The sequence below is a fragment of the Garra rufa genome, chromosome 7, assembly GCF_049309525.1.
Source record: "Garra rufa chromosome 7, GarRuf1.0, whole genome shotgun sequence".
In the NCBI taxonomy this organism is placed as follows: domain Eukaryota; kingdom Metazoa; phylum Chordata; class Actinopteri; order Cypriniformes; family Cyprinidae; genus Garra; species Garra rufa.
Window position 1 is genome coordinate 25030666 of NC_133367.1, and position 23734 is coordinate 25054399.

General features: G+C 33.4%; 1 protein-coding gene across 1 annotated transcript; it reads left to right on the top strand.

Annotated features, from left to right (window-relative positions):
* Window positions 1–76: 76 nt before the first annotated feature.
* rc3h1a (ring finger and CCCH-type domains 1a) lies at window positions 77–20299 on the top strand. The gene is made up of 19 exons (XM_073844618.1): window positions 77–476; window positions 6292–6412; window positions 6599–6838; window positions 6937–7112; window positions 8954–9154; window positions 9446–9578; window positions 9674–9792; window positions 11377–11489; window positions 12006–12293; window positions 13621–13823; window positions 13912–14231; window positions 14316–14477; window positions 15787–15933; window positions 16278–16491; window positions 16572–16656; window positions 16761–16863; window positions 18565–18690; window positions 18948–19039; window positions 20143–20299. The coding sequence occupies exons 1-19, from the start codon at window positions 246–248 to the stop codon at window positions 20297–20299; spliced, it is 3231 nt and encodes a 1076-aa protein (XP_073700719.1). The 5' UTR covers window positions 77–245.
* Window positions 20300–23734: the final 3435 nt, after the last annotated feature.

Below are 23734 nucleotides of genomic sequence, written 5' to 3' on the forward strand. Positions count from 1 at the left end.
CTTGATGCGAGTGATGATTTGTTTTGTTTTTTTGTCTTTCAGGTTATGTTTTTCACACTATGTGCTGAACGCCCACAATGCCAGGAAATATTTAAGAACCGTGATCTTTGGAAGAGCTTTATCGGTTCCAGTGGAACCTTTAGGACTTACAGTCATATCGTTTTACGCAAAACGCACATAGACACAAATGCAGCAATAAGAGAAGATCTTGGGGACCGGTGCATCACAGACCGCGCTTCGCTACAATGCCTGTGCAAGCCCCGCAATGGACCGAGTTTCTGTTGTGTCCCATCTGCACACAAACCTTCGAGGAGAGCCACCGCAAGCCCATCAGCCTGGGCTGTGGCCACACCGTGTGCAAAATGTGCCTGAACAAACTGCACCGCAAGGCCTGCCCGTTCGACCAGACCACCATCAGCACGGACATCGAGCAGCTGCCCGTCAACACAGCGCTGTTGCAGCTCGTCAGTGGACAGGTGAGTCTAAATGTGTGGTCACATTTTTCAAGGTTTTGCAACAAAATAAAGTTTGTCGTCAGTAGAGTAGCTAGATGTTTGATGCACAGCTTAATCCAGCGAATTTGCATGATCAACTAAACGGCACAATCTGCGCAGAACAAGTTTTGCTGTCACACAAAATAGAATTGAACAAACTGAACAAAAGAATTAAAATATAATTAGAGAAGAACAAGAACACACCTACTTATTAGGTTTATTACATAAATTCGGATACTTTTAAAAACTGTTTTTGTTTCAAAACACAAACCATTCAAAGCAAGCAGCTTTCTGTTAGTCAGTGCGGCCAATTTGCATAATCAACTTGAACCGGTTTTGAAATCTGCACAGGAAACTTTCGTCTTAGCACAAAACTCCTAATTATGTGTATTCCCATTGAAACTACTGGTTTTTGCTTATTTTTATTAACAAAACATTATTTTAATCAGGGCCGTCATTTAACAATTATTTCGGTAATTGAGTAATCAGCCGATTATTCTGACGATTAATCGCGTAATCGACTTGAACCAGGTGTGAAATCTGCACAGGAAACTTTATCGTAACACGAAACTCCTAATTATGTGTATTCCCATTGAAACTACTGGATTTTGCCTATTTTTATTAACAAAACCTTATTTTAATTAGGGCTGTCATTAACGATTATTTCGGTAATCGCGCAATCGGTCAATTATTCTGACGATTAATCGAGTAAACAACTTGAACCAGGTGTGAAATCTGCACAGGAAACTTTATCGTTGTAACACGAAACTCCTAATTATGTGTATTCCCATTGAAACTACTGGATTTTGCCTATTTTTATTAACAAAACCTTATTTTAATTAGGGCTGTCATTAACGATTATTTCGGTAATCGTGTAATCAGTCAATTATTCTGACTATTAATCGAGTAATCAACTTGAACCAGGTGTGAAATCTGCACAGGAAACTTTCGTCTTGGTGTATAATCAAGTACTTGAATTTAATCAAGGAATCGTGACAGCAAATTTTTTTTTTTTTTTTTGTAAAATAGTTTTTGTTAACAATAATTAAAACAACAACATTGCAGGGTTCCCACGTGTCCTGGAGAACCTGGAAAATTGTATTTCATTTCAGCCGATCTCTGTTCAGGACTTTCACACAAACTGTATTACAAGCATTTTCCAAAATGCAATTTGTGTGGAAATATTATAAAGTCTGTAATGGGACATTAACAAAGCTCAGAGATGCTGAAGATGAACACAAAGAGGAGAAAATACTGGCAAAGCAAGCTCACGGTTCATGATGCCCGAAATATTGGAAGAAAATCCATAGCATTTAATATGAATGTATCTCTGAGGGGAACTCAGTACAAATGGTACAAATTACCTTTTATTTGTATTTAGTCTTCATACACACAAGACATGTGAAATCACCATCAAATTAACATAAGACTTCCAGACTCACCTTATTAATATATTATAGATTGAAAGAAAAGTGCTTTAGCCAGGATAAAGAATATGAAAAGTGCTCAGAGTTGCTACAGAAAACAAGCAAAAACAGAAAAGCAACAACAAAAAAAATGCTGCTGGAGATGGAGTTATTGAAAATACCAAATTCTTTATCTGCCAGCAGGAGGCAAAACAGCCACAAAACAGCACTGTGCTCCTGAACGCCACTTTATTAGATAAAATAAATATGCCATCGAAGATTTTCTGAAGACAGTCGGTTCCCTTCAAAGATGCATTTAAAACGCCTGTGCCGTGTTTTGATTTTGAAATGTGCAGTGCTCATGTTTATTCAAAGAAGTCAACCGCCACAAATAAATCAATGTATGGGTAACACTGGTAATGTATGTTGAAATATCGGAAATCATATCAACGTTATTGAAAACATTATAATGCAAAATATATTGATATTGAATTATTGTGCACCCCTATTGGATTGTGATTAAAATGCAGGGGTTACCTCTAATTTTAAAATGGCTTCAGAAAGTTTGCCTTGTAATAGAGCAAAAAGCTTAATCTTGTTCATGTAGTCATATTTTCATTCTGCTTTATAAATTTTATAGTTAAGTCATGGCCATAAACTGTATGTTTAAAGACTTTTTGAGAAAGGGCGTTCTCTTTGTCTTATTTCCGGCGTAATTAAAATAAAAATGTCCTGGAATATGGTCACTGAAGAAGAGTGGGAACCCTGCATTGATTTACACAAATTTGTTCTGCAAAATTGCTTGGCTGTTTCATAAATTAGTCTCAAATTAGGTATGGTTAAAGAAATGCATTTTAAATGTTGGCTGAGACACAATTAATAAGAGTTGAAAATTTGCCAAATTCTTGAAAGTCCATAGTTAATAACGTAACGTTGTAGGAAACACAAAACACACAGATGTCACTTTCAAACCAAGCAGCTTTTTTTTTTTGTTAAGTGGGTTGTATATGTGTGACCAACTTGATTATGAACAAAATATGCACAGGAAAATGTTCTCTAAACCCCAAACTTTTTAAAGTTGGCCAACTGTAAACGTGAGCACACCTTAAAGCACCGCTATGTGATGGCCCAGTGCACATCGGTTCATTCTGTTCCAAACACATTTATTTTTATCGACTTTGTTTTCCTTATATGGATGTTGTTGTGGCCCCCACCCTAGCCTCAATCTAAGAGAGGAGGAAGTAAAACTACAGTGGTTCCTTGTCACTCAAACAATGCACTTTTTTCCTTTTCAAATGTCCTTGATAACAATCGGAACGTGAGGCAACCAGCCAAAAAGACCAGACCTCATTGATCATGCAGACAACACCGCAGTTGTACTTTAGGTTGTACTTTGTTTACTCCATCCACTTGTTTCTGAATCAAGAGGACGAGCAGAACATGTCGAGCACAGCGTGAGAGGTGGAGCTCAGGGCGTCAGGTTTCTGAAGATCAGCTTGCCATCGTTCCGGTCTGGTTGGATTTCAGGCTTGATGTGACATACAGAAGCGTGTGACTGCTTGACGGCAGGCTGTAAAACACACTGCTTCCTCACTCACATGGCCAATAGAGAACCAGGAAGTTGAATCAACATCTGCCAGTCATTCCCAGCGTTGTCTGTAAAAATACTTCTTCATTCTGCACACACAGCGATAGGTATGACTGTTGAAACAATTACATAATCGTCTAGTCACGATTGTTTGAGGTGACCACAGTCATTGGCTACTGCATTTAAATAAGGGAATTAAATACAAAAATGCCAGTTTCACGCTTGCGAAATTGCAGATATTTTAAGTTGATGCAGGTTTTCACACAAATAAGTAAATAAGAGTAAATAGAGTAAGATAAGAGTAAATAAGATAAAGATATGCAAACATGCAAGACAAAGTCAAATGCCTGTATTCGTGACTGACCACCTTTAAAATATAAAATACTAATTTTATGGGTTACAAAAAATACATTGTGAATGTAAAGTAGATTTGGCGATCGCAAAGTGAACCTAAAAGAGAAATATTTAAAATAACTTCCTAATTTTAATATTTGGAATTTTATTATTCATGCCGTTAACCATTTTCAGCAAAAGTTTAAATTTAACTCTAAAAATGTCAAATAACCATCAACTCAAAACTCCTAATTGTGTGTATTCCCATTGAAACTACTGGATTTTGCCTATTTTTATTAACAAAATATTATTTTAATTAGGGCTGTCACTAGCAATGATTTTGGTAATCGCATAATCGGTCGATTATTCTGACGATTAATCGAGTAATCAATTCGAACCAGGTGTGAAATCTGCACCGAAAACGTTATTGCCTTAACATGAAACTCCTAATTATGTGTATTCCCATTGAAACTACTGGATTTTTGCCTGTTTTCATTAACAAAACATTATTTTGATTAGGGCTGTCACTAATGATTATTTTGGTAATTATGTAATCAGTTGATTATTCTGACGATTAATTGAGTTATCAACTTGAACCAGGTGTAAAATCTGCACAGGAAACTTTATCCCCGTAACATGAAACTCCTAATAATGTTTATTCCAATTGAAACTACTGGATTTTGCATATTTTCATTAACAAAACATTATTTTAATTAGGGCTGTCACTAACGAATATTTTGGTAGTCGCGTAATCGGTCGATCATTCTAACGATTAATCGAGTAATCAACTTGAACCAGGTGTAAAATCTGCACAGTAAACTTTATCGTCCTAAAACGAAAATCCTATTTGTGTAGTCCAATTGAAACTACTGGATTTTGCCTATTTTCATTAACAAAACATCATTTTATTTAGGGCTGTCACTAATGATTATTTTGGTAATCACATAATTGGTCCATTATTCTGAATATTAATCGAGTAATTGGATTACTCTAAAAACGTCAAATCATTAAATAAAAAAGGTACTTTCCTTGTTTGTTTGGATTATTGTGCTCAAAGTTTTAAACATGTTTTTGATTGTAAAAAGTACTTTATCATTTGTAAATATGACATTTTAAATCATAAATGTCATGGAACGGTCCTAGAGTTTGATCTAAAATTGACAATCAAACACTACTATACACAAAGTTTGAGATTTTAAAAATGTTTTTGATCAAAGCCTTACCAAGGCTGCATTCATTTGATGAAAAATACAGTCAAAATAGTAATATTGTGAAATATTATTGTAATTTAAAATAACTGTTTTCTATTACAGTATACTTTAAAAATGTAATTTATTCCTGTGATAGCTGAATTTTTAATTTTCATGATCTTTCAGATTTGCTGTTCAACAAACATTTCTTCTTAATATCAATGTTGAAGACAGTTGTGCTGCTTAATATTTTTGTGATGCATTTGAAATTTTTGAAAAATGCATTGATTTACTCACCCTCAAGTTTCCTAGGTGTATATGACTTTCTTCTTTCAGGCGAATGGTGTAGAAGTTCTATTAATATAAATGTCCTGGCTCTTCCAAGATTTATAATGGCAGTGAATGGGTGTTAAGATTCAATAGTCCAATAAAGTGCATCTATCCATCATAAAAAGTACTCCACATGGCTCCAGGGGGTAATAAAGGCCTCCAGAAGCAAATCAATGCGTTTGTGCAAGAAAAATATCTATATTTACAACTTTATAAACCGTAATCTCTAGCTTCCACTAAGTAACACGTAAGCACATGGAGAGAGCCAAACAAATCAACATTCATAAGTTAGTATTACAAAACGAGGATTTGTAAAGAAAAATGTGAACTTGCATAGCGAAAACTAGAGATTACGGTTTCTAAAGTTGCAAATATGGATATTTTTCTTACTCGGGTGCATCGATTCGCTTCAGAAGGCCTTTATTAACCCCCCTGAAGCCATGTGGAGCACTTTTTTATGATGGATGGATGCAGTTTATTGGACTTTAAACTCCTAACAGCCATTCACTGCCATTATAAAGCTTAGAAGAGCCAGGCTATTTTTTTTAATAGAACTACAATTGTATTAGTCTGAAAGAAATAAGTCATATACACCTAAAATGGCTTGAGGGTGAGAAAATCATAGGGGAATTTTCATTTTTGGATCTCTTTAACTTCAGTCTATACTCTCATGCAGTTATTTATATGCCTGTGAATCAGCCAAACCTCACACGCATGACAGCCCAAATGACGGGGCCCTTTGTGGTCAAAACATTCGTTCCTTTCTCTGCTTTTGATGATAAATCACATGTTGTTATGAGAGTCTGTGGGTGTGAACATGTTCTACCCGTAGAGGAATGCTGACAGCCCAATCAGATGATGGCCTGTTATGTAAAGAATGCCATCAAAGCTCTGCAGATGTAAACTATCTGTGGTATGTTAACAGGCAAATGTTGTGTTTTCTCCTGCAGGTACCCAAACCTTCCCCCGTCACCCTACTGACAGCTGCAGAGGACGTCAAGCACTATGAGGAGTCACGCACATGTGTGGAGGACCTGGCCCTCTATCTCAAACCCCTGAGCAACACCAGAGGTCCCTGCCTTTTACATGACCCTTTACTTAATATAAGTTAGCATATGCTTTTTTAAAAAAAGGGTTTATCATAAACGATTGCGATTCCAACGCAAAATGGGACAAAAGCTTCATCCTTCATGTTAATCAGTAATCTGTGAAAAGGCTCAGTTAACATTTGTTTTTTGTTCCCGTTGATCTGTGCAGGTGCAGGGCTGAATGGCGCCGCTCAGAGCGTTCTCAGCAGACCCATGCAGAGGAAGCTGGTGACTCTGGTGCACTGCCAGCTGGTGGAAGAAGAGGGCCGCATCCGGGCCATGCGGGCCGCCCGCTCTTTGGGTGAACGTACTGTCACTGAGCTCATCCTCCAGCACCAAAACCCCCAGCAGCTCTCATCTAACCTGTGGGCCGCCGTCAGAGCCAGAGGCTGCCAGTTTCTTGGCCCTGGTAAGATTTTACTAGCATAACATGATAGCAGGCTGATACAATCATTTGGGGACGCTAACCAAACCTTTTTTTTTTTTTTTTTTTTTTTTATCCAACAGCTATGCAGGAAGAAGCATTGAAGCTGGTCCTGCTCGCTTTGGAAGATGGCTCGGCCCTCTCACGGAAGGTTCTGGTCCTGTTTGTCGTCCAGAGACTCGAACCACGTTTTCCTCAAGCCTCAAAAACCAGCATAGGACACGTGGTGCAGCTCCTTTACCGGGCCTCCTGCTTTAAGGTGCCTTTATTTATTCTACAGTTGAAGTCTAAAGTTTACATACACCTTGCAGAATATACAAAATGGTATTTTAGCAAAATAAGGGGGATTGTACAAAATGCATGTTATTTTTTTTTATTTATTTCTGACCTGAAAAAGATATTTCGCATAAAAGATGTTAACGTACAGTCCACAAGAGAAAATAATAGTTCATATTAGATATATAGATATATAATTAGATATATAATATCTTATTTTTTTTCTTCTGGGAAACATCTTCTGTAGCTTCTGGGGGGCAGTACTAAATTAAAAATAAATTATATTTATGCAAAATAAGAAAAAATGGACATCCTCATTCTTTTCAAAAGTTTTCACCCCTCGACTCTTAATGCATATTTTTTCCTTCTGAAGCATCAGTGAGCGTTTGAACCTTCTGTAATAGTTGCATATGAGTCCCTCAGTTGTCCTCAGTGTTTAAAGATGGATCTCAAAATCATAGTCATTGTTGGAAAGGGATCAAATACGCAAAAATGCTGAAAACCCAGAGAATTTGCAGGACCTGCACTGCAAAAAAATTATTTTCTTAGATTTTTTTTTGTCTTGTTTCCAGCCAAAATATCTAAAAATTCTTAAATCAGGAAGTAAATAGATGAGTAAAATTGTCTTGTCAGAAAAAAAACAAGTCAAAATTATTTGCTTGAAACAAGCTAAATGATCTGCCAATGAGGTTAGAAGAATAATCTTATTTTATGTTTGAAATAAGATTTTTTTTTTTTTTTTTTTTTTACCCCATTGGCAGATTATTTTGCTGATCATGGTTTAAGATGTTGGTCATATCGCCCACTCCTAATGTCATATAAATAAAAATTTCATACGGAAGTAAATTATTTTATTGTATAGCATTTTTATTGTAACTTCAATATTGTGTCTAAAAATGTATGTAATAAAATACAAAATAATAATAATATATAAAAATGTGTATTTATATTAAACATAAATTAGATTTGATGTCAGCTGAATATTAAGAATACTTTAATATAGATCATTTTATTTTTTTTAAAAAACACTACCAGTCAAATGTTGTTGTTTTTTAAAGAAGTCTCTTCTGCTCACCAAGCCTGCATTTATTTGATCCAAAGTACAGCAAAAACAGTACAATTCTGTTCTGCAATTCAGTTATTTAAAATAACTGTTTTGTATTTTAATATATTTTAAAATGTAATTTATTCCTGTGATTTCAAAGCTGAATTTTAGCATCATTACTGCAGTCTTCAGTATCACATGATCCCTTCAGAAATCATACTAATATTCTGATTTGCTTCTCAAAAATATTTATAGTATTATTATGTTGAAAACAGCTGAGTATAATTTTTTTCAGGTTTCTTTGATGAATTGAAAGTTCAGAGGGACAGCATTTATCTGAAACAGAAATTGTAACATTATAAATGTCTTTATCATCACTTTTGATCAATTTAAAGCGTCCTTCCTAAATAAAAGTATTCATTTCTATAATTTCTTTTCCCCAAAAAAATTCTTAAACAGCAAATCAGCATATTAGAATGATTTCTGAAGCATCATGTGACGCTGAAGACTGGAGTAATGATGCTGAAAATGCAGCTTTGATCACAGGAATAAATTACATTTTAAAATGTATTCAAATAGAAAGCATTTATTTTAAATAGTAAAAATATTTCACAATATTACTGCTCTTGCTGTGCAAATAAAAGCAGGCTTGGTCTTTAAAAAACAAAATCTTACAGTTCAAAACTTTTGACTTGTAGTGTATACACTATTAGTAATAGATGCAAACGTATATTTTTTCAAACATACTAATATTAAATATCAAATTCTGTTAATCTCAGGTGACCAAGCGAGACGAGGATTCCTCCTTGATGCAGCTGAAGGAGGAGTTTCGCACATACGAGGCTCTTCGGCGGGAACACGACTCTCAGATCGTTCAGATCGCGATGGAGGGCGGACTGCGAATCGCCCCTGACCAGTGGTCATCTCTACTGTACGGCGACCAGTCGCACAAATCCCACATGCAGTCCATCATAGACAAGGTATGTCTATAAATATCAAAAAATTATGGTTTGAAGTGGCTTTTAGGAATTAGCTCCTCTTCAGATTATTTCCTAGGTACTATTTTAAGATTTCACTAGGTGGTGCTGTAGTTTTTTTAAGTCAGGTCTGCCAAAAAAAACACAAATGACCAAGTGTTATACGTGTTTAAATTCTCTAGTAACACTCCTCCCTGTGTGGAGTGTAGAGAAGGTCACGTTGTGCATCAAAACATGTTGATTTTGTTTGCTGGTATGTGAAGTATGTGTTTATGTGGCTTTGTGTGTTTTCAGTTGCAGACACCAGCATCCTTTGCTCAGAGCGTGCAGGAGCTCACCATCGCCCTGCAGAGAACCGGAGATCCAGCCAATCTCAACCGCCTCAGACCCCATCTGGAGCTGCTGGCCGACATCGACCCCAGCCCAGGTCTGTTGGCCTGCTCCATTCACACGTTTGTCAGTACAGTCATTCATAACAACATAAAGGTTTGAATTTTCACACCTGGTTTTTGGCACTCACAGACGCCCCTGCACCCACATGGGAGCAGCTAGCCAAGGGGCTGGAAGCGGTGAGGACCGTCGTTCACGGCCTGGTGGATTTCATCCAGAACCACAGCAAGAAAGGAGGGGATCAGCAGCAGGTCGGTAACCAGATTGCAGGCATAAAATATTCATTTTTGAATATTTAATGGTTTTTAATAGTTTATTAAAATAGTTGATTAAAAGAATGTCAAAATAGTCTTGAGATTTATGACTAGTGGTTAGAAAAGAATAATGAAAAGGCTCTCTTTCCTTCCTTTTCTTCTTTTTCTTTCTTTCTTTATAAATAATAGTAGAAGCAGCACTTTTTTTTAATGATAATGACTTTTTATACATTGTTTTAGCGTTAATTATATGCTATTGAAGTATTTATTATTAATATTTTAAATTAGCTTTATATTTTCAGTATCAGTTTTTGATCCACTTCAAATAAATATATATATATATATATATATAGTTGATTAAAATAATTGTAAAATATTCTCACGATTTATGACCGGTGTTTAGAAAAAATATGAAATTATCTTTTTTTTTTTTTATAATAGTAGCAGCAGCAGCACTTTTATATTTTAAATTATTTAATTGTTTAATAAAATAGTGATTTATGAATAACAAAAATAATTATATGTATTTATTTATTCATTCATTTATTTATAATAGCAGCAGCAGCACTTTTATTTATTATTTTATTTTTACTGTTAATTTTTTTTTTTTTTGCGATAATGGCTAATTGTTTAAGAGTTAATTATGTGCTATTGTTCATTATTAATATTTTGCATAATGTATATATTTGTGTAGCTCTAATTTATTTGCATTAATCTATGTAGAAATGGGGTGCTCAGCAATCACAAACCAGAGCATTGACATTTTTTATTTATAATAATTCAACAATGTATCAAAAAATAATCAAAATAGCCTCATGATTTTTGATCATTTAAAAACGTTCATAGGATTAAGCAAATGTCACTTCCCTTTATATTTTATTATTATTTTTATTTTATAGCTTTTATTTAGGTATTTTCAGTGAAAACTAGTGACTTTTATTTTTGTTGTTTTATGTGCTTTATCTTTTTTCTTTTCTTTTAAGTTTCATTTATTTTTAAATCAGGTCATTTAAAAACGTTCATAGGATTAAGCAAATGTCACTTCCCTTTATATTTTATTATTATTTTTATTTTATAGCTTTTATTTTGGTATTTTCAGTGCAAACGATATTGAGTTTTTTTTTTTTGTTTTTTTTTTTTATCTTTTTTTTAAAGTTTCATTTATTTTTAAATCAGGTCATTTAAAAACATTCATAGGATTAAGCAAATCTCACTTCCCTTTATATTTTATTATTATTTTCATTTTAGAGCTTTTATTTTGGTATTTTCAGTTAAAACTATTGACAGCTTTTTTATGTTTTATCTGCTTTTGTCTTATTTTTTTAGTTTAATTTATTTTGAAATCGGGTCATTTAAAAACGTTCATAGGATTAAGCAAATGTCACTTCCCTTTATATTTTATTATTATTTTTATTTTACAGCTTTATTTTGGTATTTTCAGTTTAAACTATATTGACAGTTTTTTTTAATGTTTTATGTGCTTTTGTCTTTTTTTCCCCTTCATTTAAGTTCATTTAAAAATAAGGTCATTTAAATAACTTGCACAGAAATGAGTATGCAAATCTCACTTCCTGTCCACAGCCACCTCAGCACAGCAAATACAAGACCTACATGTGTCGGGACATGAAACAAAAAGGCGGCTGTCCTCGTGGAGCAAGTTGCACCTTCGCACACTCTCAGGAAGAGCTTGAAAAGTAAGCGCGACTCTAGCTACATTAAAGCAATAGTTGCCCAAAAATGAAGATTCTGTCATTAATTACTCCCCCGATGTCGTTCCGAACCTGTAAGACCTTCGTTCATCTTCAGAACACAATTTAAGATATTTTTGATGAAATCCAAGAGCTTTCTGACCCTGCATAGACAGCAATGCAACTGGCATGTTCAAGGCCCAGAAACGTAGTAAGGACATCATTAAAATAGTCCATTTGACATCTTTCTCGTAACTTCATAAAATGAAAGTTGAACCACTGATGTCACATGGGCTATTTTAACAATATCCTAACTACTTTAATGGGTCCTGAACGTGTCAGAAAGCTCTTGGATTTCATCAAAAATATCTTAATTCGTGTTCTGAAGATGAACAAAGGTCTTATGGGTTTAGAACAAGATGAATATGTCTAATTAATAATAGAATGTTCATTTTTTGGTGAACTGTCCCTTTAAGTAAAGCATAATAAGAATTAGCCTCACCATCTCTTCTCTGCTGACAGGTACCGTAAGATGAATAAACGGATGGGAATGAGGCGACAGCTCAGCCAGTCCCTGACCCAGCTGAACGAGATGGACCTTGGCGTGGGTCTGTTGTCTGACGATGGGCCACCCATAGAGGGACTCCCACGCAAACCCTCTTCCATCACTAATGTCATCTTAGCATCAGGACATGAGTCCACTTTAGCCCACCTGGTTTCCAGAGGCTCAGACCCGTCATATGACCCAACACACAAACCAGACAGGAAGGACTCCGGGAGCCTCAGTGCACCTGGATCACCTCCAAACTTGTGAGTTTGTTTGTTTGTTTGTTTATTGTCAGCGGGAAATAAATCTATATTATATTATGAATAAACTAAAAAATATTGCTTTTTAATATTTAGTAACTGTTAATAATTTTAAATAATAAAGACAAAAATAAATGCTACAAAATAAATCAAAATAGTCTTATGATTTACAACCAGTGTTTAGAAAAAATTAAATGACTTTTAATAATTATTCACGTACATGTTTTTCACGTGTAGTGTTAATACTATACATATTTTAATTTGCTTATTTTATTTTATCATTTTTATTAGCATTTCATATTTATATTTTGCTTTATTTCAGTTTTAGCAATTGTATGTGCTTTTATCATTTTTATTAGTATTTAATTTTTATATTACGCTTTATTTTATTTCATTTTTAGCAGCTGAATGTGCTTTTAGCATTTTTTTTTTTCATATTTATATTTTGCTTTTTTTATTTCAGTTTATTTATTGTTTAATTTTATTTCAGTTTTTACAATTCTGTGTGCTTTTTATCATTTTTACTAGTATTTAATATTTATATATTGCTTTATTTTATTTCAGTTTTAACAATTGTTTATAATTTTTTATTAGTATTTTTTAATATTTATATTTTGCCTTTTTGTTTCAGTTTTAGCAATTTTGTGCTTTTATAATTTTATTAGTATTTTTTTTATATTTATGTTGCTTTATTTTATTTCGGTTTTAGCAACTTTGTGCTTTGATCATTTTTCTTTTTTCTTTTAATATTTATATATTGCTTTATTTTATTGCAGCTTTAGCAATTTTGTTCTTATCATTTTTGTTAGTTTTTTTATTATTTATATTTTGCTTTATATTTCATTTTTAGCAACTTTGTGCTTTTATAATTTTTATTAGATTTTTTTTATATATATATTTTGCTTTTTTTCAGTTTTAGCAATTGTGCTTTTACTAATTTATTAGTATTTTTAATATTTGGTATTTATATTTAGCTTTATTTAAATCAATTTTCTGTTTTTTTTTTGTTTTGTTTTTTTATTCATGTTTATTTATATAAAATATAATTATTAGATGACAAATTTAACTGAATTTGACATTTTGCCTTGCTGACTAACTAAAAAAGTAATTTAAAGTATTACAATTCAGCTTCTTTTCGATAAACTAACTGAAATGATTGATTTTTAAATGATTTTAGTTTATAACATTACTGCTATACATTATCCAGCTTACTACATGCCTACTTGCCATATAAATAAAAAAGCATGACATTTTAATGCAAGTCAAAATTGTTTAATTTTAAAAAACTAAGACTGCAAAGTAATCATGCACATTATCTCATGATTTGCAGATTGGAACCCATCCCCAAACCAGGGATGCTCATGAATTCCCACTCCAGGGTGGCCGGCGATGGCGCAGTGGGACAGAAGCACATGTCTGCGGTGCCTCGAGTCCCTCACATGTATTCACAACACCAGTCTGACATGTATTACTCTGAGACCCGAGGCCCTCTGCCACCCTCCACCCAATATGAATCCTCCCAGTACCCTACAGGTACCAAAACACAAGCATTTTTTGGAACAAACACATTACGTTTTGCACCTCTAGATAGAAAAACTCATAATTTTCCTCACTTCAACAGGTAATCCTTATCCTCACCATCACGTCCACCCACGCTACGCCCGTCACCCCGCTCCAGATTCAGGCATGCCACCATATCCAGATTCCTATTCCAGTTCCTATACTTCTGAGCGCCAGTGCGCCAACTCCCATTACGGATACCCTTCACACCACGATAGCCGTCGCCACTCATCCTACGCTCACCCCCAAACATTCCCCCCACGGGAGGAACTGGTCCGTAGGAGTCCAGATGTTCCCCCGCCGCTACCGCCCCAAAGCGCTTCGTACCTGCCAGAACCAGACAGCTATAACCACTCAAGTCAGATCAGGAATTATACAAGGGTAAGATCCATTAAATACTATATTTGCACTGCACTGGTCTCATTTCAAAGCTAAAGATAACATAACCTGATCTTTTGTCCCCAGAATGCCTACACACGACCTCAGCCCTCTCTAGACTACCTGCACCGTCGAAGACAGGAGATCATGGCCCAGCTGGAGGAGAGAAAGGTTGCTTCTCCCTCGCCTTTCAGCTCCTCACACTCGTATGACCCCAGCTACCCTCAGGACATAAGGGGACAGAGCCATGTAAGCCATCATTTTCTGAAAACTCTTTTAGTGAAATTCTGTCAATTTTTAAAAGACTTATTTGAATAATAGTAATCAAAATTTGGAAGGGCTGCATGTTTAATCGAAATAAAATAAAGGTTTAATGTATGAAAATAAAGCAATTAAGACATAAACTAGTTTAGTAATAATAAACGAATAAATAATAATAGTTCAACTGGTACAGTAAAAATTTGTAAAATCTATATTAGTGAAATTATATCTGTTTTAAATATTTATTTTTAATGATGATAATAATAAAAGGCTGCATGTGTAGTGTAAATAAATAATGGTTTGTTTAAAAATAAAGAAATTTAGAGAGCCATAAATTATTTTTGTAAATAAATACATATTGTACAACTGGTACTGTAAAATATATTTTTTTCTTTTTAAATCTATTTTTGTGAAATTATTTTGAAGTGTTATTATAAATATTATTAATAATAAAGATGAAATTAAAAATGAAATGTAGAAAGGATTGCATGTTTAATCCAAATAAAATAATAGTTTAATGTATGAAAATAAAGAAATTAAGACATTCATAATTTTTTTTTTGTAAAAATATATAAATAATAATAATAGTACAATTAGTGCTGTAAAAATATATTTTTCTGAAATCTGTTTTAGTATGAAAATATAAATTATTTTGCGAAAATTAATAATAATAAAAATGATAACAGTAACTGGTACTATAAAATATATATTTTTCTGAAGTAAAAAATATATATATATATATATATATATTTTTTTTTCATTTCATAAAGTTTCATTTTAATAGTAGTAGTAATTATTATTATTATTATTATTATTATTATTATTATTATTATTATTATTATTATAAACAAAATGTAGAAAGGCTGCATGTTTAATGCAAATAAAAGAATGGTTTAATGTTTGAAAATACAGAATTTAAGGCAGCCGTAAATTAGTTTTGTAAAAATAAATAAATATATAAAAATGGTAATAATAATAACAATAGTACAAGTAATTATTATTATTATTATTATTATTATTATTATTATTATATTGATATTAGTGTTATAATTTCAATATTATAAAAATGTATTATTATCGTTGTTGTTTATTTTAATGTATATTTATATTGATATGTGATCACAAAATATTGGGACAAATTGTGCAGTCCTACAAACTAGCAAAAACAAATTTAGATTATGTTTTTTATGCATTTTAAATGGAATTTTATTAGAAAAATAGCAATTAGATTTTTCCCCAAATCATATCCTAGTCGATAGTGTTTGGTAATGAGCTGCCACATCTGTGTCGTTCGCAGTACATGGAAGAGAACTCCCACGGTTTTGGACACTTCCGGGAACCGGACTACACCAGCTCATATTCACCTTGGTCATGTGACACCATCGGCTCCTACATAGGCAGCAAGGATATAAAGTCCAAAGAGGGCATGAATCCCATGGACACAGTGAGTTTTGCCTGTTTATAGGTACATAAGGGGTTCCCGAACAGTTGTATATTTACCAAACAAACAAAAAAAGCTGAACGGCTTCACACTGCAAGGGGATTTTGTCCTGTTCTCCCACACATTCATGTTTTCAATGGCTGTTCCGTTACAAAAGGTTATCAGTGTTTATTCTGTCTAGTTTGTACTAATCTTACTATTGACAAACCAAAGGCCATATATATTACAGACGATCAGTGAGTTTTGTTAACAATTCACTCCCATTGAAGCCTCAAATATTAAACAGCAAAGTTGGATGTGTTTAAATAATTGTCACGTTCAGAGCTAATTGTAAGCATTTCTCACAGCAAAATTTAGACAAAGGCAAAAGCCTTAGAGCACACGGCTTGGAGCTTCAACGCAGAGCGGCAGACGTCAAAGACGACGACCCCATCATTCCCTTTGGCTCCCTGCCGACCGTGTCTCGTTTCGGAGTCATCTCGCGCACGTCTAAACCGGGCTACCCGCCAAACAGTCCCATGCCACCCTTGCCAAACTCGGCCAAACACGCGGCTTCTGCTGGTAAAACTCCTCCTGTTTTGTCTAATGGGACAACGTGATTATTTGAATGTTTTTGAATGGGCTTTGTGTTCTCTTCTAAGCTGACTACACCTATGCGAATCACAGCGGGTGGAGTGGCGACTCCTACCAGCCGCACCAAACGTCTCAGGGGCACTTCAGCGAGCGGTATGTCGCCCTGCCCCACCCTTCACTAGAAATTGATTGGTTTTGGTTTAGTTTGATTGTAGAAATGTTCTCAATGAGTGAGATGTTTTCCGCCTGTACCGCAGATCCAGTTTATCCCCTGCCGTGCAGGCGCGTGAGCAGCTGAGGATGGAGCTACAGCAGGTCAACCTGCAAATCAGCCAGCAGACGCAGAGTCGTGGCCTGGAGGTGAGACTGTCCGTCCTGCTGAGTGTGTCATTTTATAGGGCGTTTCACACCTTGTCCGATCCAACTAAATGACACTGAAGTATAAAATATTTGCTCTACGAAATATTCACTTTAAAACAAATTACATATACAAAAATATATTATTGTATTTATTTTATTATATATTATTTTGTAACGTTATATAAATTATATAAAGATGAGTCTTTTTAATATACTTTTACGTGGTTAGAATAGTGTATATTTTAATAATAAAATATATATATATAAATCGTTCTTTTTAATATGTACACATATTTTGTATAAATTATATTATTAGTATTGTTATATAAAAATTACAATAAATAATGCATAAATAATAAATAAAACTGATTATATCTTTTGTTGTTGTTTTAATGATTAATAAAATTAACTATTAGTAGATTTGGTTTTTTTATATATTTATATATATTATTTTTGTATTGAGTACAACTACTTTGCAAAATAAAACAATATTCACTTCAATATGTATGAAATTATTAAATTCGGTATATTTTATATATTTTTTAACATCGAATAGAATATTTTTGAAAATAGGGTATATTTTAATATAAATATATTAAAATATATAGCAATTTAAAATATGCACAAATTAAAAAAAAATTATTATATATATATATATATATATATATATATATATGATCTTTTTCTATAAATTATATTAATAGTAACTGAAATTGGAAAAAAAAATGAAAATAACATTCTATATTTTCTATACAGTATATGAATTTTTTTATATTTAATTTTAATATATTTATGTACAAAATATTTCAGAATATAGTATTTCTTTTAAAATAAATTTAAAAATATATAGCAGTTCAAATAAGATACACACAATAATATAATTTTAATATTTTACATTTATTTTTATTATATATATCTTTTTATATGTACAAATACTTTGTATAAATGAGTAATTGAAATAAAAAAAAAAGTGTATAATAATATACACTTACATATTTTTTATATATATAATATTATAAATTATGTAATTGTGTATATTATTTAAATTGCTAGATATTAAAAAAAGGTGTATATATATATATATATATATATATATATATATATATATATATAATTTTTTTAATATGTACACATTTTATTTTGTATAAATTATTACTATTAATTGAAATCGAAAAAAAGTATGTACAGTATTATATATGTTTAATACATATTATTTCTGGATTGAATTTAACTAAAATACACAGTATAAAATATTCACTTCAATAAGTATGAAGTTATTTACTTTTTATGTACAGTATATTTTTATATATTCTTTCAATATATAATTTATGTACAGAATATTTTAGAATATAGTGTATATTTTTATATTTATATATATATATATATATATATATATAATATATATATATATATATTTAAAATATATTGCAATTTAAATAGTGTGTATATATGAATTTATTACAATTTTTTTTTATATATAAAATGACATGTAAACTTTTTAATGAAAAATTCATATATACACACTTTTTCAATAAATAGATTTTTTCTTTTTCTATGTAAACATTATATTTTGTATAAATTATATTGTTCGTATTTGTGTTATTCCATGAAAAATTCCAAAAATGTAATATATATATATATAAACAATAAAGAATATAAATATAATATCTTTTGTTGTTTTAATGATTCATCTTTCGGCAGAACCCAAGCTCAGTCATGTCCCAGTCATCTCGAGTGGACTGGTCATCTGGGAATTTGTCCAGTGAACAGCTGAGTCTCGAGCTGCACCAGGTGGAGAGAGATATCGTCATGAGGACACAGGAGATGGCCATGGTAAGCGAGACATGCAATTTATAGAGCTTCTATTAATTATTCATAATTAATATATTCTATTACCAGTGAATAATTCATGCCACTGCGGCCATTTCTTGAGAAAATCCATTTTTAAGCAAGGTCATTTGTAAGAGCAGTGCTTTTTTAAACTGGTATCATGGAGTGTAATTTCAGGACCTTTTATATTTCTGTTCACTCACTGAAGTTCAGGAAGTGTTACAAGTCATTGATGCAAAATATTTTGCCTTCAGGAGAACCACGATGGCAAGTACAAGCGGGTCTCAGTCGAAAATGGACAAGACGAACACGCTCTGCAACGAGACGAGCATCCACTCACTCTTAGGTGAAATATAACTGAATCTCACTAAAATGTGTTTCAAAAAACATATATTCATTTTATGTGTGTGTGTGTGTGTGTGTGTGTGTGTGTTATGAAAGTGTTTTAGTACCACGTTAAAAAATAGATAAAAAGATTTAAGTTAAAATATTTTTAAGAATAAAGTCAAAATTACAAGAAAAGTAAATATTTTGAGAATAAAGTCAAAATTACGAATTAATAGGCTATACTCTCCTATAACTTTAATCTTGTACTTGCTGTGACTTATAAATTTGACTTTATTCTCAAAATATTTAGACATTTTTTCATAAAAACATTTCATGGAACAACTTTATTCTTGTTATTCTGACCTTATTCTTAAAATATTATGACTTTATTCTTATTTTGACTTTTTCCTCAAAATATTTAGACTTTATTCTTGGAATATTGACTTTTTTTCTTATATTTTAACTTTATTCTCGGAATATTGACTTTATTCTCAAAATATTTTGACTATCCTCGTAATTTCGATTTTTGTAATTCTTACTTTTCTCAAAATATTTTGAATATTTGATTATATTTTCGTATTGCTACGACTTCTCATAATTTTTACTTTTTTTCTCTAAATATTTTGACATAATTCTCGTAATTTTGGCTTTTTTTTTCTCTAAATATTTTGACTTTATTCTTGTAATTGACTTCACAAATATTTTGACTCTTCTCATAATTGTGACTTTTTTTTCTCAAAATATTTGACATTTCTTTTCAATTTTGACTATTCTCAAAATAGTTTGACCATATTCTTGTAATTGACTTTTTTTCTCAAAATATTTAGAATGTATTGTCGTATTGGTACGACTTTATCCTTGAAATTTGGTCTTTATTCAGAAAATATTTAGACTTTATTGTCCGACTTTATTATCGTAATTTCGACTTTTTTCTCAAAATATGACTTTAATCTTGTGGGGTTTGTTTGTGTGTATTTTTTTTTTTTAGAGTCAGGATTTCTATTCATAAGTACATGATTTACATTCACTGCATGGAAAGAAATTCATATACATGTATGGTCATGTGCTTTCTTGTGTGCTATCACAGTAGTTCTCATCATCTTTTCCTCTCTTTGTTTGTAGTGAGGGCTCAAACGGCTCCATTGGTTTGGTCCAGGACTGCGGTCTCGTCAGCAGCAGCATGTCCTCGCTAACCAGCAAGACGTCATCCCTCAGTTTGTCCTCCGAACAGGTGGCCAGCAGCCCAGATTTACCCAAGAATGGAGTCGTCCACTCCTAGCCTGCTCTTTCTACCTCAGATTCCCCTTCTGCCAGGTTAAACCCTCTAGCGCAGGATGCTCCATTATCGCTGTATAACACCCGCCATTCATTCGCTTAATCCTCCGCTGACCCTCAAACACCCATCAGGCAAATATGGGTGGGGTTTGGGTGGGATTCACTGTGCATGTGCCTCAACAGACTTGCACAATCATGCCCTGATTTATCGTTTCTTTTTACAGCAGTATCTGCTGGCGAGTATTTTCTTCCTGCTTTTTTTTTCACCCTTATCCTGAAATGAGCCTTTTTTCTTTGCCGCGTAAATCAGGGTGAATCCAAAAGCCCTCAGTCTTAAGTATTTGTCAGGCAGCATGCAAGTTGCCGAACTATCATTAATCCACTATCTTGGGTTTCAGAATTGCTTTTTTTTTTATCATAATGTGCTACGTTTTCGGTAGTTACCCTCTTGTTTGTGCTTGGTGTGGCGTTTACACTTCTGTCAGAGTTTACAGTGTTTAAATTAATTGTTTTTACAATAACTGCAGGCTTGCTGCATAGTCAACCAATGGAAACCTTTTTGCTTTATCATGAAAACAATGTATCGTGTTTCATACATTAGGCTTCATTACAGTGTGATCGTTATAGTAATGCTCATAAACCCAAACGTTCACTGATTTGACCTCAATTGCGCTCATGCCAACAAACCCAAAAGTCTTTTCCAGTCTTAATAGAGCCCTTGTATTGTTTCAGCGCATTACCCTGCACTGCCTGTGGGATTTCGATTGAACCGCCTGTAATCATCATTTTCTGTTGTAATGTCCTCAGGGATGCATTATTCGGCCTCTATATTTTGTGGACGTGAATAGAAATAACAATCCAGGTCATTCTGTTTTTTTCACAGTGGGTATAGTTACATTTTTCCATCCTGAGGATGGAAAGAACCCCGCTACGGTAAGATGCATTCTGTTGTAAGAATGCGTATATACTACTCTTCACTTTGTCAGTGAAATTACGATCTTCAGATCAAGCCACATGTATATGTGGTGTTTTTCATCCTAAAAGATGTGGCGTATATTCAAAGCAAAACGAAAGACTTTGATCCAGTTGTAGCCGCCTCAAGACTCTCCTTCATTCTCTGTTTCGTCTTTGATGTTTGAAGAACGTTGTTTTGATGGGCCGGTTCGATCGAATTCCCCTACAGCCTGGGCTCAAGCGTGTACATCACAGTCCTCCTCGACTTCATTTTATTATTGATGGGGGTTAACAAAGCTCCTGTACTTTGCTTTACTGTCAAATGTCTTGGAGGAGACTGTTTGGACTTGAAAAGCTAGGATTAGTTCATCCAAAAATGAATATTTGCAAAAAATGTACTCAGCCTCAGGCCATCCAAGATGTAGATGAGTTTGGTCGTTCATCAGATTTGGAGTTTAGCATTTCATGACTTGCTGATAAAACAGCTGATAAAAACCAAACAATAATCCACAGAATTCCAGTCCATCTATTAATGTTTGTGGTAAATCCATATTTAAGCTATTTTTCACTTCGAACAGTTGCTTCAGGCTAAAATACCGGTTCATAACTCACCCTCAGGCCATCCAAGATGTAGATGAGTTTGGTTCTTCATCAGATTTGGAGAAGTTTAGCATTTCATGACTTGCTGAACCACTGGAGTCCAAACAGAAGATAAAATCCTCAGAGTAATCCACAGAAATGTTTTTTTTTTTACTTTGAACGGTTGATTCCGGCTAAAATACCAGTCCATAATATTGTATCCATAATATCGTTGTTTGAACCAGAAGAGAAATATGCCCAGATCAAGCACCATTTATAACTGTAGATATGGATTTTGATGTGAGAGGACAACAGTGGATGGACCTTTTCACTGGGGGAGGCACTATCCTGAATTATGGACTCATTTTAGCTAGAAGCAATGGTTTAAAGGTAAAATAAAAAATATTTTGATATGCATAAGAAACAAGGCTTTAATTTGGACTCTCAAGGATTGGTGAATTTCTCCAAATCTGTTCTGATGAAAAAACAAACTCAACTACATCTTGGATGGCCTCAGGATGACTAAATATTTTGTCAAATTATCATTTTTGGATCAACTTGTTCCTTTGAGAGCCAAACCACTAAGCATGAGTACTTCATTTTTCGGAATTGGTTTTGTTTCTGACCCAACCAAAAACTGAGTTTGTTGTTGAGTTAATCCAAGTGATCTTGGAGTCCCACCACCAGCCGGTTCTCCGATGTTTTTGGGCACAAAAGAATCTGCAGACATTTTTCACATGATCTGCATTATCAAACTAGAAGACGCAATATGTGAATTCTGGCAAAGTACATATTTCCATCAGCTAATCAGTCATTTATTTGGTTGATCAAATCACAAAAGCACTGTAAATCTCAAAACTTGCATTCTTCCATGTAGTTTCTTCCTTGGTGGTGAGATCTCATCACTTACGAAACACTGTCACGCCTCAATTTAGCTTTAAGTTGGAGGTTAGTTTATTTTAGCTTTTTGTTTTCTGCTAGCATATAATGGTCTCTTGAGACATCCTACCGCAACCTTAAAAGCACCTATTTTGGTGGAACTTCTCTTAAGTTGAAGTTGATTACTATTGTTTTTATTATTTTCGTTATTACTGTCGCTTTAGTCTGAGCTTTCGACATTTAAGCAATCGTCAAGATTGGATATCACAACTTCGTTTAGGAAACCACTGTGAAGCACAGTGTAGATTTTAAGGATAGCATGAATTTATCCAAAATTTGTTCGAAAGAAACAGAGAAAGCTTTTTGTTGTTGGTTTAAAGCCACTAATGGATTACAAACGCAAAACAGCAAAGACATGTTAAATGCTCTTGTAGGTATTTTTAGGACCTAGAAAAAGTCCTAGGTCCACTTGGGTAACATCATCTTTTTGGTTGTTTTAAAGGAACACCTCTGTCTTTATCTCAGGGTTGATTTTAGTGTATTTAGGTGTAAACATCATGTTGCGCGCTCTTTTATTGTTTTCTTCAGGACTGCAATTGTCGCTCAACCAGTTTCGAGACTTGAAGACTTCAAGACTGTGCCTTTATGCAGATCTGCAGTTGTTCACACTTTGGGTATTTCGATGTAGCCGAACCATCTCTATTTATAATATTCAACTCCTCTCAGTCTTCAAAGTCAGCATTTATATTAAATGATCTCTTCGAATCTGCAGGCTTTCAAACCGCCAAACAGAGTACTGCCTATCCTTTCTGAGACAAAGGAATTTATTGCCAGGTCATTTGTTTTTGTAGCCATTTTGTGTATGTTTCATGCAATTGAACTTGAGTATTTAAGCATGTTTCATGGTGTGATGGTGGTCTTTTGATGTTTGGGTTCTTCGAAGAGGGAATCGAAACAGGAAAACAAGGACAGTCTGTGTATTTTGTCATAGTTTGGTATTGGTATTTTAGTGAGGAAAGTATCAAGG

Bases quoted from the DNA above. Each gene is read 5' to 3' on its own strand.
- rc3h1a (XM_073844618.1), top strand. From the start codon at position 246: ATGCCTGTGCAAGCCCCGCAATGGACCGAGTTTCTGTTGTGTCCCATC. The intron at 9,155-9,445 runs GTATGTCTATAA...GTGTGTTTTCAG, and splicing joins TGCAGTCCATCATAGACAAG to TTGCAGACACCAGCATCCTT. The intron at 16,657-16,760 runs GTATGTCGCCCT...CCTGTACCGCAG, and splicing joins CAGGGGCACTTCAGCGAGCG to ATCCAGTTTATCCCCTGCCG.